Raw genomic sequence first — 15,616 nt, forward strand, 5'->3', positions numbered from 1 at the left:
AAATCATGAAGAGGGCTCGTAATTATAATTTCTTAATGAGGTAACTCTTACCTTTTCTCTTAGATCAGTCCATCGTCTTTCTAGGCCCTCAACATCACTCTCAATCGAACTAGTCATTATGTCACTCTCCCCTAATTGCTTTCCAATTTCCTGGATTTTCTCACGACGAGACTCCGGATGATTTCGAATATAATTCTCCAAATCATCAAGCTCCTCAGATATTTCTTCAGCATCAGCAGCCCCCTTACTCGATTTCTTCAATCTCTTTTCCAATTTATCCAACCAGTCACTCTCCTGTGCAACTAGTGCCCTAAATTCGCCATATTCGTGACTAGCATTTTGCAATTGTCTATACCTCTCGTAAATACGATCAGTAACATCTGTCCAACGTGCATTCAAGAATGTAAAACGTCTCCCCAACTCTTGGACCGAGGACCCTTCTGAACTCAACAGCTTGTCATTTCCCATTTCATTTAAATTCCGAAATTCTTCCACTCGTTTGTCAATTTTATCCTTAAGATTCTGATAACGTCCGCGTATTTGAAACAACTCAACCGAGGACGTAATCTTACAGCTCTGAGGGATTTCCTTTTCCAAAGCTGATAACCATTTAGTGAAGTCCTCGATTCCATTAACAATTTCATCGTTCTTCCTCAAAGCAGCCTCATACTTATCCTTTTCAGATTTAACTCCGTCGATGATGCCATGCCACTTCTGCGAAACAACTTCGAGTCTGCTATTAAGAATACTAGAGAATTTGGGCTCTGAGTTCTCCAGCAAGTGATTAGTCATCGTTTGAAGAGCCTCAACCCTCGGTTTCGTCTTGCTTATGTCCTCCGACAGGGATTTCAGTTGTTCAAGTTTAAACTTGGTAGTTTCTACGTCCTTGATAAACTGATCTTGAGATATTTCATTCAAATACCTTGACGATTTTTCCAGCCACTCCTCAAGAGTACAGAACTCGTCATTAAATTCCCTCAACGATTCAATATCTTTCGTTAATTTCATCTGCCGTTCTTCCAAGATGATAGGAATGTCGCTCCACTTAGTGTTCAAATCCTGCAGCTCATCTTTGAGCCTCTGAGCCTGCGGTTCCCCCCCAATTTTCGATATCAACTCCTGTCCAGTGCTGTTGATGTAATTAAACTTATCGCGATGCTCTGTCACAGAGTTTTGGAGGTCCTGGAGTTTTCGCAACTGTTCCTCCATATTCTTCTCGTTCGATAACACTGTGTCCTCGGTTAACAGGACCCCTTCCACGTTATTTATGAATGACAGGAGGAATGCCATTGTTTCGGAGTATTTCTTGGGGGGAGTTCTATCCAAAGCGTTGCTCAGTTCGTTCAATCGAGCAGATAGTTTATTATGCAATTGTTCCCACTTCGAACTGAATTCTCGAGTGTCGTTCTCCATGGCACCACTGTCAGCTCCTTCTGTGTTCTTCGTTAAACATTCAGTTCCCTCTAGCAATTTCTTGACTCTCTCTTCGTGTGAGTTCATTGACTTGATCTTCACCCTAAAGGGCTCGATCTGGGTGTTCTCCTTGTTCCCCTCATACCATTTTGAGTAGCCATCGAGCATTAAATTTAAGCTCGATAATTCAGAGCGAAATTGCTTGAGATTCATAAGAAAATCAATTCTCTCTTTAATTTCGCCGAGTCGGTTATTCGTGCCTAGCCAGCAATTTTTAATATCATTTATCTTTTTCGTTTCATCACCAAACTGCTCGCCTGCCTCCTTCAACTCATTCACAAGCTGTCCTCCAATACCCAGAACTCTCTCGTATTCACCCCTGTGTGCCTCAACGTCTGCCAAACTTTCTTCGTAAACTACTTTCTTCTCCTCGACACTCAGTTCATCGAATACACCTTCCGATCTTCCAATTTCGAGGTCGACGTAGTCTAACCACTTGTACAAGTTTAATAATGCTGACTCGAAGTCCTGTCTTGATCGGGCACCCGCAAGGCGACGTTTTTTCGAATCACTGTGCTGCGCCTCTGATAATTCTTGTTGATGTGCTATGCTTGTAACTGTTTCAGACATCCAATCATTGCTTTTAAGTACTCGGGATTCCGCTTCGGTTTCAAGTGCAAAATCAAAACCAGAGCTTGATATCCTTTGACTCTGCACCTCCATAATCTGTCCAATGGCCTCCCACTGATCCTGAAGATTTTCAATTTTCTCCAATAAGTCTTCGCACTCAGGTGTCATCTCCTTATCCCCAATGTCTTGCACTGATTTCTGCAGCTCAATTAGTTTCTTTTGGTTATCATCCATCTCCATTTTCAAGGTCCTAATCTTCTTGATCCTCTCAAGGACTTCTCCAATCTCCGAAGCAGGCACAGCCTCCATCTGCCTGAGAGTTATCCCAGTCTCATTGAGCCAGGATAACAATTTTTTATAATCATCACTAAATTCCTTCCATACAGTTGTAAAAGACTGAAGCTTTTCAGCTCTTTCATCAGTCCATCGGCAGATGTGATTCCAACGCTCGTCAAGAGCTGCCAACTGATCCTCCATCTGTGCATACACAGTCTCTGAATTTTCCTCGTCGACTATTACAATGATGTTCCTTCCAGCATCAACAACAGACTGTTGTTTCTTCACATCCTCCTGGAAATCGCTGAGTTGTTTCATTTGTTCATCTAGTGTTGCCCGGCTCACTTCACAAGCAGCCATATGTGATATCCTGTCTTCAGTTTTGGTCAACCATTGCTTCAATTCATCCAACTGATTCTGCTGCATATTCAGAAGCATCTCATGAATTTTTGATTGTCTGTCCACTGCTCTCATTCTCAGTTCCTCCCACCTGGAATTCAATAAGGACATTTGCACACGTACTTCCTGCTCCTCGTCCCTGTGAAGTCCACCCTCAGCAAGTAGTCTCGCGCCCTCCTCTAGAACTGCCCCAACCCCATCTTGGTGGCCAGAGAGTTCAAGCAAAAATGATTCGTGTTCATGAAATTGCTCCTTCAGGGTTTCCAAGGTTGGTCCCAACTCTGGGGCACGACTAAGCTTGTCTTCAGCTTCCAATAGCCATGTGAGAACATCTTCCAGTGCTACCTGGTATCCTCCCAACTCCACAGACACATTCGTAGCTAAACTCATTGGACGTGATGCTGGAACACCGAGGTTAGCAATAGACAGGGCAATGGCACCATGTTCAGCTACTGGAGTTGTTGGAGTGGTTGCTTGACTCAAGTCACTGGACACTGATATATCTATATCACCGATATCGTCATCCGGTTGAGAAAGCTCCTGGAAGAGACACATGACGTACACCATGATCGATTTCTTGTCAGGAACTGCTGTGTTGACGTCTAGAATAACAATGAAAACAATTATGGGTGTTATTCGATATTCAAAAGATATTTCCGGAAACATCAAAAAATAAAATCGTTCAACTTCTCCAATGGAACAAAGTGAGGATTTTTTTTTGTAAATCACTTTCCATATGAGACAATCAGATAATCCTTATGAAATGATACTTTGATGCGATTGGAATTCTCTAATCGAGTGGTTTATAACGTGTGTAAATCCAAATCTTTCAAAGCGCGATAAAGAAACAAAGACTGCTATCACAGCTGTTCAGAGTTATTATGATGATATTGCACGTGAAAACTCTCCTACGAGGAACTAATTCCTGTCAGAAATTGTCTCTTAACGTCTAGACAGGAACCGAAGACAATTACTGTTCACTTCCCAAAGAATATTTCGACAAGTGAGCAAAATTTATGAAGGAAATAAAAATTTATCATTTCTTGGGACTCCGTTTCCTGTAACACCTTTATCGCCCGAGTGAGAAGCGATAATTAGTTTTATTACCTTCAGGATCCAGGAGACGTTGAATATTGAGATGGTCGTGTGCAAGACGAAATGCATGGTCGAGCCGAGCGTTTGGATGTTTACGAGCGATATTATCAAAATCGAAGAGCTGTGGTTGCCATTTATGTAGTAGTGCACAAAACGCCAAACCGTCTGTCCACGAGGTTGTAAAATTTTTTATGTCAACGCCTGGATAGTTCTATAACAATTAAAATGGAATATATGACAATCTTGTTTAGCTGTTTGAATTTTATTGTCCTTGGAAAGCAGTTGGTTTACCTTGGTATTCAAACGACACCAGGCGAGCAGAGTTTTTTCCAAATTCGTTTGCTGCAGTCCTGCCATTAAATCCTTCAGGTGATAGTGTACCTGTACATGTTACAAGTTGATTAAATGTTGGGTGTATCAGTTTGGAGTTGAGAAAAACTTGTTACTCGATACCCTCTTACACTTGATTTTACGCAATGCATGGTAGATACTGGATTTGAAACACGCAAACCACAATCTCTCAACCTTAACCAAGCCAAAGATCGTATTAAGATCACTTTCGGCATTGGCATACTTTGATCCTTCTCAAATACCAAAATCGTTCATTCACCCAAATCAAGCTTCATTATGAATGAACTAATATAATAGAAAATGAAACATAAAAATACAATGATTTCTTCGATTAAAAGGATTAAACAACTATTCAGAAGACTTCTACCGGTCAATTAAATATTATCTTCAGTTTTCAAGGTTACTCCGATTATCACTAATTCTTTTCATATTATTCTCTCCAGTTAATATTCCTCATTCTTACGCCCACATAATTTCTACCTTAATCCCATCCCCCTTTGTGACGGAATATGATAAACATTCATTGTCACCAGTATCCATGCATTATATATCCTATTACGAGATTAAAAGGTGGATAAAAATTCCTAACAGGCTAAGTGAATCCGTTTAGAGTATATAAAGCCATTGAAATTTTCATATGCATCATTACTTCGTTTTATTAGAAACAGAAAAGATTATTATTAGCAAAAAAGTCGAAAGGGAATTGCATTATATCTTCTTTTCGTCTGACAACTCCCTTTCTCCACAGATCTTTAATAACTCCCGACGTCAAGAGAGATTTGCAGAGAAGTTTATTTTCTTCGGATATCATCAAGCAGGCATTCAACAAGAGATGAGGAATTTTCAGGGCCTTAATGGGTTTTTTATTCTTTGTGCATTCTTCATCAGTGGGAGAAGTTGTTTCGTTAGACAATTTTTCAGTAACTCCACGGTTCTATCAAATGAAAGTCAGAAAAGAAAATTTAAAAAAAGTTTCAGAAATCGAAAAACAACTTTACCTGCCAGTGGAGAATTATACTCCATACCAATCCAAGTGTCAATTTCGGATTGCCATCGACAATATCGTTACTACTTATGTTCACAAGTTTAACGTTATTCTGTTCTAAAATTTGTAGCGCCTTATTAACATTGTTGAGATGATGTACTCGCATTCGCCCACGTTCTCTCTTCTGCGAAGAATTGAGGAGAAAATAATTATTAGTTTCGTCATGCATCGAGTCAACGCTCCTGTATTTGCTATACAAAGAGAAGTTCATTCCAACGAAACTATGCGTTGGCAAAATCATAGTTATCAAAATTTCCTTGTCCTCGCAATTATCTATAATAAATTCAAACTTACTAATTGATAATGTACTTCATATCAAAGCAAATAACTCCAAGAATAAACCCTTCCATAAATCAACACTAAAAATAACATTTCTATAACTCTCCATTCTCTCCCGAATACGTTTCAGACATTTTATTTTCATTGTAGAAATACTCCAATCGATTCACTGCAAATTAATTATGAGGTCATATCTGAATGAGAAAGGAATTCCATTCGGTTTTAACTCCAGCCACGTAAGAATTGTTGATCATGGACTCTCAGTATTGAAAAGAATCATCACATTTTTTTTGAGAAAGTTAATCAATAACTTAAACAAGGGTTACCTTCAAGAACGACTCTTGACGTATGATATCAATTTCTAGTTAGAATTTTTTTAGTCTCCTGACATTAGTAACCCTCAACAAAGAATTATTTTCCCCCGATGTACACCAATCTTTCTTTTTTCAAATTTGATTTATTCAATTGTCAACATTCCTCGACCCACACACCCAACACCAACAGCACTAACGCCCGCGCTATTCGCAATGCAAATTGCGCGCACCTGTGTTTAATTCTGGATTAAATAACATTGAAACGGTAATTTTTTCATTCTCATTGGAACGAGACTCAGACTGCTGCCCAGTTACAGACCATTCCTTCTCCTATTCACTAATTTTGTTTAATTTTTTTTATCATGATGCAATTCCTCGGGCCAATTGGTAGTGTTGAACGTCGAACAATTTACATCCAAGCGAAATCATTAAAGACCCATTGAAAATGATTGCGTCATTACGCAATAATGTATTGCATCGCAGTCTTGATGGAGAAGAACGACTGGATTATTTCTTATTCCCTTTTCTGAACGCCAATAAAATTGTTAACTTACATAGGTCTTAGATGTGAGAACCTCTAGAAGTGAGAGCAATCGATTTCCATCTCTCAAGTCGATGAATAAATCTGACACTGGCTCATCATTATTCTGAAACAAAGGGTAAAAATGCGAGACTGTATTCATAAGTTGGAGGAGCCAGTGTAACCCCTCATTCCGTAGACCATCATTAGATTACAAGTTGTTGGGTAGTGATTGTACAGTCTCCTGCGGTAAATTAGCATGTACAGTACTCGAGATGCCCGAGAATTTGTCTTAATTTGAGGAAATAGAGTTTCTCTTGAGAATTGACTAATTCAGAAGGTCTCTTGATATTTTAATATTTTTTCCACATTTTTGCATCCATAAAATGAACATGTAAAGGGTTAATAAACTATTACTCATATGCGGGGCAAAGAATAATGAGGGAAACATTACTTCAATTATTCTGATGCATCTGGGTCAGCATTAATGAGCCCAGTGACTCCCGGGGGATTAATTCAGGGTTATTTACCTTGATGAGTTGTGAGTTAATCCATTTTGCGAATGTCTTTTTCTGCACATCCTCTCTCTCATCTGGAACGAGAATATATTTGAATGGCCAGGGTGATTCATACGATTCTTACCCGGTAATTAATTCTACACAATTTCATTGAGTTTTTGTACGTCTTCATCCCACCCATTTAAATATGTTACCGAGACTTAATCAATCGAACTTCTCGGTTTAATTAAAACCACATAAAAATAAATTCATTGACAATGTTGACAGCCAACATTGTCCCAACATTTCCAGCAGATTTTTCTCAAAACCAGATAATACAATCAATCAATCTCATCATCGAAATCAGTCAGTAAAACCTAAAATAAAATTGCTACTTGACTTTTGTAAAAATACACCAGTGTAGAACGCTAAAAGATCGTTTGGAATCGACAATTCAGTCAGAAAAAGCGACAAACTCATTGAAGCATGAATGAGCACACCTCTTCCATCGATACAATCGACGTCGTGTTAGATGTGGACCCATTAAAATCATCTTGAACTGTTGAAGGATAACCCCACCTCATCAGTAAGTGCATATCGCCTGTCGTATGTGCCCTGTATGGGCCAGTCTGGTTCTTCGGACGACCGACTTCTTGCTCACTCACCCCGATACATCTTCGGTTGTATCCGGATCTTCGAGTCTCGTCAATAAAGAGAACAAAAAGAGAACGGATTTTTTCGTCGAACGAAAGTTTATGAATCAAGACGAGTATCACAAATCGATGAATGAAATTCGAAAAACGAGTCTAGACATATTTGAATAGATACGAGAAGCTGCTGGTCAATCTAAGACATTTATTTGAGTTTCTTAGAAAAACGTCCAAATTAATATTACAAGGATTATTAACCCAAACTTATCTCTTCAATTGACGATTAACTGTTCTTCTGTAATTGAAAAAAAAATAATTACTGGAAAAATTATTAAATAGTTGTGCCTTCAAGATGTTCCTGTAAAACTCAAATGCCTTACACTGGTTCTGGCAACTTCAGGTACCTTATCTGAATGTCTTTCTTTCCGCTGGGAGAGCTCATAAATCAAGTAGATAATTTCATGAATTTATGAATTGTCGATAGGTTCTATATACGGAAAATTAATTATTTCAAGGAAAAGGGAAATGTACTGATAACGATGAACTGACGATTGAGCATCGTCCTCGGGAGTGCGCAATGCTATTATGATCGTTGCGAGGCGCCATTGGTGTCATTGCCCCTGACGGTTAAATAAACCAACGTGCTTCATCGAAGGTATTACGTGACCCCCAACAATGTAAAAGGAACAGTGTGACCTTTCTAAAAGTAATAGACTCCGTAGCCTATGAAATTAAAGCCCTACACGTCCCCTCGAAAAACAGAGAAAACCAATTTTCACAGATGCCAGAAGATGCTAATCTTTACGAATTTATTTATAATTAATCTATATTCAGGGCAATAATATCAGTGGATATAGAGCCGCAATATTTAGTGAGTCTTATACTTAGGGGAAGAAAGAATGAACAATATCGTGAGTTGATTCTAAGCTGAGCTTTTAATAAAACTTTGTTTAAAGGGAAAGAAAGCGGGTCAGCGGAAGGTCTACGACAATTGAACTAAAGAAAATAATAATGTTTCTGTTACCAATTCAAATTTCTCAAAAAATTCGTATCTCCACCGAATAAAATTCGGCGACGCGCGAAGTTGATTAAGATTATTTTATCGCAACTTCAACACGGACTTTGCAATTGTCTGACCCTGATCAACATTAATCAAGTGCAATTGTACATTTGTCACATGAAAAAAATGCTCCAGATCATTTTCAGAAACCGTATTTTATTTGAAAACCTACAGTACTCCGATCCCTGGAGTTGAGACACACCTGACATTTCTCTGGTCACGCTCAACTGGTTATTAAACACTTGCAATATCGTTTGAATCAACCACTAATTCGCCCGTATCAATTTTAATCTACCTAACAATCCTCAGCATACTCTGAAACGTCCAGTCGATGAATTCGTAATATACGAGGTTTATGGCCAGTGAATGAATATATAATAAACTATTGATGGTGAATTTATGCCCTGCCATTCTATATTGTCAGTGATAAATTCGATATCATACACGAGAGTAAAGGTATTACGGCTGGTTTATATCACTGGTCAATTCGCCCCTGAACTTAATGCATTTTGCCACGCTCTTGGCGGCTCATTCGATGATTAATTAATTCTTATCACGTAAAATTGATTGATTGAATAGCGATTTATCGGTCCAGTCAGAATTCACGCAATAATGGAGATAACGCAGGTGATCACGAAGGGAGATGAATAAAACAGTGAAAATTTTTTGAAAGACTGTTCAAGTCTATTTATTAATTGATTACCACCGATTCATACGCTGCAGATAATTGATAACCCCTTAATGAAGTAATAAGTCTATTTCTCACGTCCTCTGGTACATTTAATTTATTTGATAAAAACCAAATTGAGAGGAAAATAGCACATGTAAACGAGAAATAATTATTTTTTCACGATAATACTACTGACAACCCTTGAGGCTAATTTAGTGTAGTCTCTGTATAATCATTTACTTGGAGATGTAATTTGCTATTTACTGGGTTGTACCATTCCGTTCCTGATGAATTAATCAGTACTTCTCTCATGATGTCTAGATGTCATATTATTCGTATGTTAAAGTCCAATACAGGATAATTATACAGATGTATGTATGTAGATATATTTACAACGAATATGGGAAGAAAGAGAGAAAGAGAGGGCGAGAGAGGTTCTTCTGAAGTTGACCAAAGAAAAAACATCAGTAACATGAACCAAAGGAGGTTAATTGAATTGAAAATCTTTATATGTTGAAGTCAACTATGATCACTTTATTGAGAAATACTTGAAGCAATTTTTTTCATACATTTGATGATTATATTCACAACTAATACTTAGCCATCTAATAAAATAATCGTCACCTAAATCTCCCCAAATTTTTATACTGTTTAATAAATAATTTGAACAATCCTAGGTGAATGAAAACGCATAGACTAACAACTGCACCCTAGTGATTATTTTCCAATCAACGACTATCGACCACATGCATCGGGTATATAACGCATGTACCCGGTAGACAAAGTAACGGGTGATTGTCAGCGATACAACTTCCGGGGGCACGTTCCCTGGAAGTTACTTTCATACATCCGTCTCTCATCCCTGACATTCAACAATCAGGTCATTATGAGCTTCGGTTGTCAGTCAATAGGTGATAAAAAATATTCTCTAACAAGTTTATTTTCGAAATTCTATTTTCATGTTGAGAAATCGGACAATCATCTCTGATAATTCTTTAAAGGCATCTAAATCAGGTCAAAGCACCTATTACAGTAATTGCAATCTACTGCAATGCCTACCAATTCATTAAGAAAAAAACCCTCCAAAAATTGAGAATTTTCTGTCCGACAGGGATCGAGTGACTCACAATAAAGACATGAAGCCCACCGTCTCCCGTTCAATTAAGATAAAACTACTAAATCTTGGAAATTAATATTTTTACCTAGTCCAACCAAATTCATTACTTTACTACTCCAGTCAACAACTACTATCCACCGTGTTCCCCCCAATGCACTCGCATACGTAATCTCTCGATAAGATAAAAAACCGCAAGACGCCACGTCGTGATAACCCACTCCCCACCTGACAACACTCCCCCTGCCATCTTGTGTCCCTCTCTCCCTCAGCTATATCCGAGCAAGACAAAACACCTCCATCTATGTAATTCATAATCCACCTAATGTGTTGACACAGGAGTTTTACTTCTACTCAGAAAGCATGAGCAGCTGTTTTAGCCAGCACGTGGTTATCATGACGAGTAAAACAAAGAAAAAATACTGTAATGAGTCCATAAAAGGTCGGCTCACCGTGGAGATCCACGACCCCGTCTATCCCCGCTCCAAAAATTCGAGAAAAGAGTATGAAAGACAAGAAAAAAAACAAGAGAGATAAAACCGTCAAGCTCCAGCAGAAGTCATTTATTTTCCCATTCGCATCTCCTGATGAACTCAATCTGCCGGAAACTGATGGATTTATGTTGACTCTGGAGGCCCAGTGCTCCATTAAATCCGGATTCAGAGCCTTTGAAACATCAGATGAATCGACGAGTTTTATTAACATACCGATATAAACGACTTCCATCTTGATGCTGGTGAAGTAGGCAGCGTCGCCAGCGTCAACGTGATGTATCCAAACACAGGGGGGCACGTGAGATATATGAGAAAAAAAAAGAAAGAATTGAAAGAAATAAAAAAGACAAGAGGAGATCGTCTTATTCACTGGCCGCCATGGACGATGGATTTCGTGGGCCGCAGTGGGCGGCTTATTTTCACTCTTTCATCCAGCAAAAATTTTATCACTGTTGTACTTCACTGGGATTTTGTACTTTTTTTTCAGGTGAATTGAGCTCGATAAACACTGGAGCCACCACTCCCTGATGGGCACTTGTTGATTCACACTGTCAAAATCCACGCAACATGTTTATTCTTGGTTTTTCACCATTTCAGCTGATCCTTTGATCTCTCACTTGCACAATTACTTCACTTTCTCTTTCGTTATTGCCCGAAAATTGATTGTGGAAAGGGGAGGTCAAGGGGTGACGGGAATTTTTGCTGTTTTATCCGGTTGAAATGAAAGGAGAAAAGAAAACATTAGCGATCTTGACGCTGGTGCGAGCGTCCAACGACTGGCATGCGTAAAAGCCTGCCGGTTTCGTCGCATGCTTGGGGGGAGATCTGGCAACTGTGGAACGACTGGACTCTTGCTCCGGGGCCTCTGGCGACCTGACGAGGCCGGGCCCTCTCGCCACAAAGTCCTCTGTCTCCGTGGCTTTATTTTTTTTCCTCCTTTCTGCTTTTTCTTTTGGGCGATTTTTTAAGGGAAGGGGGAATGCATTTTGGAAGCGGGAGATTTCAACAGGATAGGGCGATCTGGCCAAGAGACTCGTTTTGTTCTCTAAGTTTCGCTGTAAGTTATTCAAAACATTAGCATTTGTTTTTTTTTTGTATTCAAAATACTTGTAGGTTAGGTGTAACGTCGAAGTTCATTTTTTGTCTCATTGCATTGATTATTTTAACTAATGAGAATATATTTCTTCATCTCTAGAACGGTGCGGTACGATTGGCGTTTTTGTCAACATCAAGTGAAATGCAATTTCAAGAAGAAAACATTTTCTAAATGATTATGTCAGTAGTCAATTACTCCACTCGACCGCAAAAAGGCCCAAGTTGAGGCGCGTTCGTTGAGTACATTTGAGTCCGAAAAAACCAGACCCCCATATGAATGGGGAGAGGATCTGGGGCCCTTGAGAATGAGCATTCAGGTGAAAGAGCACGTAAGGCCCACCGAGAAGCAGGTAAACAGGAGAACAGGAGATCGAGGAGGTGAGCAAGGCTTCTACCTGTTGGGGCCCAGGAGTAAATCCCGCCTTTCAAAAAATCCGGACTGGGGTCCCACATTGAAATATCCTCCCTCCATCATTACATGTAAATTTCCAGCGAGCCATGGGAAGACATGAACACGGGGCAAGAGTTGCAAACGAGGGTTAATGTCGGTTATATTGATGTTTGTATACGAAAGAGTTTGGGAAGGGATAAATTCATAGTCTGGTCAACGCCCGCAAGATTAAACGACGCAAAGTGATATCACTCGGTGCATTTTAGTTGAGAGGGGTAATTGATTCTAACGCGAATTCTAAAAAGGGCATCGTCCTCTCAATTTTTGTAAAGCGATGAATTCCTTGGATGGATCAAAAAAGGGATTGGCAATCGCTATGTTTTTTTAAATTATTCTAATTTTTCTTTCATCATTGAAAGAATTTCATAGTTGCTTCCAAGTAATTTTCCCTTTAAGTATTTGTCACAATATTCTAGAAATTAATCGCTCAATATATTTCAATAGTTTCTATACCTTTCCTCATGAATAGTTTTTTTAACTATACAAAAAAGTGAAACGACTTTTTTTAATGGGAATTAATTTCATCTGTTCTTCAATCCCATGAAAATAACAACTTGCTTGTAAATTTTCCAATGATATACTTGTCAATGCTATCTACAATTTTTTCGCATAACTTATGAAGCCTTATCAGAAGCCAACACTCAAAAAAAATAGTCACCCACGGAATTCGATAAGAGCGAGAGTTTGTTCCAGTTTCACTGGGAATTCACTCAAAAAATACGATGTAACAGTGTTTATTATGACAATTCTAAAAAAAGTTTATGTCGCAATAGGGGTAGAATTTGAAAGTAAAATTAACGTCGTCTCATTAACGCTGATTAGAGGCATATGCTTGTGTGTCACCGAGACGCTACACGTGTTTCCAATATTTTTCTTATACTTTCGAGGAAGTACTTACAAATGTCATCGTCCATTTTTCGGCACTCCCCCGTTTAGTTACGTTGAGGCGGGAAAAATCTTGAAGGGGAAAGCTCACTTATAAAAAATCTTATTACGTGGTTCACTCGGTCGGATAAATTTGATAATGAAAATTGCGTTTGACGGCAGGAGGGATAGCAGAGCCGTTGAAGCTATTCCAGTAATTCTATAAACCGAGACGACGCATACTATTTTAAAAATTTTGAAATTGATTTCATGAGTAAAGGGAAATTATTTAAATAGAGATTACGCTTTTATCCAAAGGAGTAATGCACTGGAATTTGATATTTATTAACAGTACTGTTGGATTGAAAAAAAAAAGGAAAGGTTCCTCAAATAAATAATTGAAATAATTGGCATAGTTGGAATTAAATAGTGCACAAAGACGTAACTACTAATCCCAATTTATTTCATAATTTCCAGCTGTGATTATTTAACTTCACCCATAATTATTTATTCGAGTAAGCAACACCACGAGTTCCTCGGCTGTTTCCCGCACCGGAAGGAAAACACGAAAATATAAAGATAAATGCGCTTCATGCTACATGAGAGCCCTTCATTTCCTCATCACGAAATAATGCAACGACCGCTCTCAGCATAAAATAATGACAGCATTATTTAATAAAATAATGAAGTGATAGTGAATTCTACAGATTATTTTAGATTATTATAGACGTGAGTCGAACGTCAAATGTCAAGGTCCGACAACGAGAGGATGAAAACTAAGAGCGAATCTAGAACTGTAATCATCGATTCGATAAATCAAAACATTGAGAGTATCTTCCTCGATTATTGCCTCCCCCCTATCAATATGATAACAGCGTAACTCGCGAACGTTCAAGGCCTACTGCGCGAAAAAGGCAAGTCCTGCGACAATCGGTCTCGAAAGGCGCCGACGCACTTCTCGTCTTAAAATTATTCAACATTTTTTTTTCACTGAGAAAATGACGAGATTGAAATGCCACTGTTGTTATGCTTTACTCAGTGCATGTCTCCGCAGTCGAGTATAAATAACATTTACGTGGCCAGTGACTTAATCCATGAATACGTAATTAACAGGTATCATGACATGTTTTAAATATTCTATCACTTTCGCAGTTGGAACAGAAATTTTCTAACATTCGTTGTTCGTAAATGAATCATTAACGTATATGAATTATCATTTTCATTTTAAATGAAAGTCAGCGTGTGTTCAGATGACACTATCATTCGAGCAAATTCCAACAGTGTTCTCTAGTTATAAATAAGAAAAATCCATCGGAGTTAAAAGTTTTCTATTCGATTGGCTTTGTCATTATTCTTGTTAAAAATATTCTTACCTTTATTCTCCCAAATTTGTTGATCATAACTCTGGGTCTTCACCTCCTCCACTGGGTTTTGGACGACCCAACGGACTCGACTCCGTTCCATCTCCGAATTTGAAAATCAATTAAAAAAATACCTGCAAAAATTATTTTTTCATTATTACCTAATATGACTTTCCACCGCAAACTGATAAATTCGTAATCTCAGTGCAATTCAGATAGTCACGTAATTCGTGTATTTACCCGCCAACTTGGCCGTCAAAACAAGTAATGGCAAACACCTCCACAATCAGCAGATATCGGCCCTCCAAAAATTGAGTCAATTATTATTTACAGATCATTCTCTTCTATTTTATGGTTCCTCACTCTCTTGGATGTGAACAATTGCACGAGTCATTGATGAGTAGAAAATCGTAAGAAGCTGCGATTGCAAGTCACACGGTCAAGAACTCTCATCGTACTGGCAGGCGAGTTTGTGAGTAAACGGAAGTGATAGAACGCGTATTGAAGTCGATGCCGACACCGGGAATCATCAAACTGGACGCCTACTATATGGTCAGCGTAGTGAGAGACCGCGCTCATTTGCGATTGTACTCTCATTGGCTCGATAACACCAAAAGTTGTTGCTGTTTGGGTAGCCACGTGGGAAGTGCGAGACATGGATGCGAGTGGGTGTGGGTCAACCAACTGTAGCTGCTATCAAAACAATTATTCATAAAAGACAAATGATGAGCAATAATTCATTGGTGAGTCGGTAAAATATTGCTCATTAAGTCGATTTGGTTTCTAGTTAAGTTTTTAGGAAATATCTCTTATATTCTGAAGGATATACTGAATTTTTGATAGAAAATTTCTTAAAGCTCTAAATAAGCTCTGTAAAAAAGGTTACACTAATAATTTCATTACCCGCTTTAGATGCGAAGATATTCTCTGAAGTATATTCCAAGACAATATCATCTGACAATTAGTTCCAACGGATATTGTGCAGGAATAATTTATTATTTGTTGATTGTTTAGTAGAATAAAATAAAAAATAATAAT

The 15,616-nt window shown here is 38.5% G+C and overlaps 1 protein-coding gene across 10 annotated transcripts in view; it reads right to left on the reverse strand.

Moving 5' to 3' along the window:
- LOC135172594 (dystrophin, isoforms A/C/F/G/H-like) overlaps positions 1-15,216 on the reverse strand; it is a 184,493-nt gene extending 169,277 nt beyond the window's left edge. For 4 of the 10 annotated variants that reach the window (XM_064138742.1, XM_064138743.1, XM_064138740.1 and 1 more), the window contains exons 1-8: positions 14,819-15,206; positions 14,591-14,712; positions 6,853-6,914; positions 6,357-6,449; positions 5,163-5,333; positions 4,105-4,194; positions 3,826-4,024; positions 52-3,320 (exon numbers count right to left, since the gene is read on the reverse strand). In XM_064138742.1, coding sequence (XP_063994812.1) covers positions 52-3,320; positions 3,826-4,024; positions 4,105-4,194; positions 5,163-5,333; positions 6,357-6,449; positions 6,853-6,914; positions 14,591-14,681 — 3,975 coding nt within the window. In that variant the 5' untranslated portion in view covers positions 14,682-14,712; positions 14,819-15,206. Of the gene's footprint in view, positions 1-51; positions 3,321-3,825; positions 4,025-4,104; positions 4,195-5,162; positions 5,334-6,356; positions 6,450-6,852; positions 6,915-11,020; positions 11,926-14,590; positions 14,713-14,818 lie in introns of those variants that run through there. The other 6 variants (XM_064138745.1, XM_064138739.1, XM_064138744.1 and 3 more) reach the window with 6 other exon arrangements.
- Between the last annotated feature and the right edge of the window lie 400 nt (positions 15,217-15,616).

The sequence above is a fragment of the Diachasmimorpha longicaudata genome, chromosome 2 (genome assembly GCF_034640455.1).
Source record: "Diachasmimorpha longicaudata isolate KC_UGA_2023 chromosome 2, iyDiaLong2, whole genome shotgun sequence".
Lineage (NCBI taxonomy): Eukaryota > Metazoa > Arthropoda > Insecta > Hymenoptera > Braconidae > Diachasmimorpha > Diachasmimorpha longicaudata.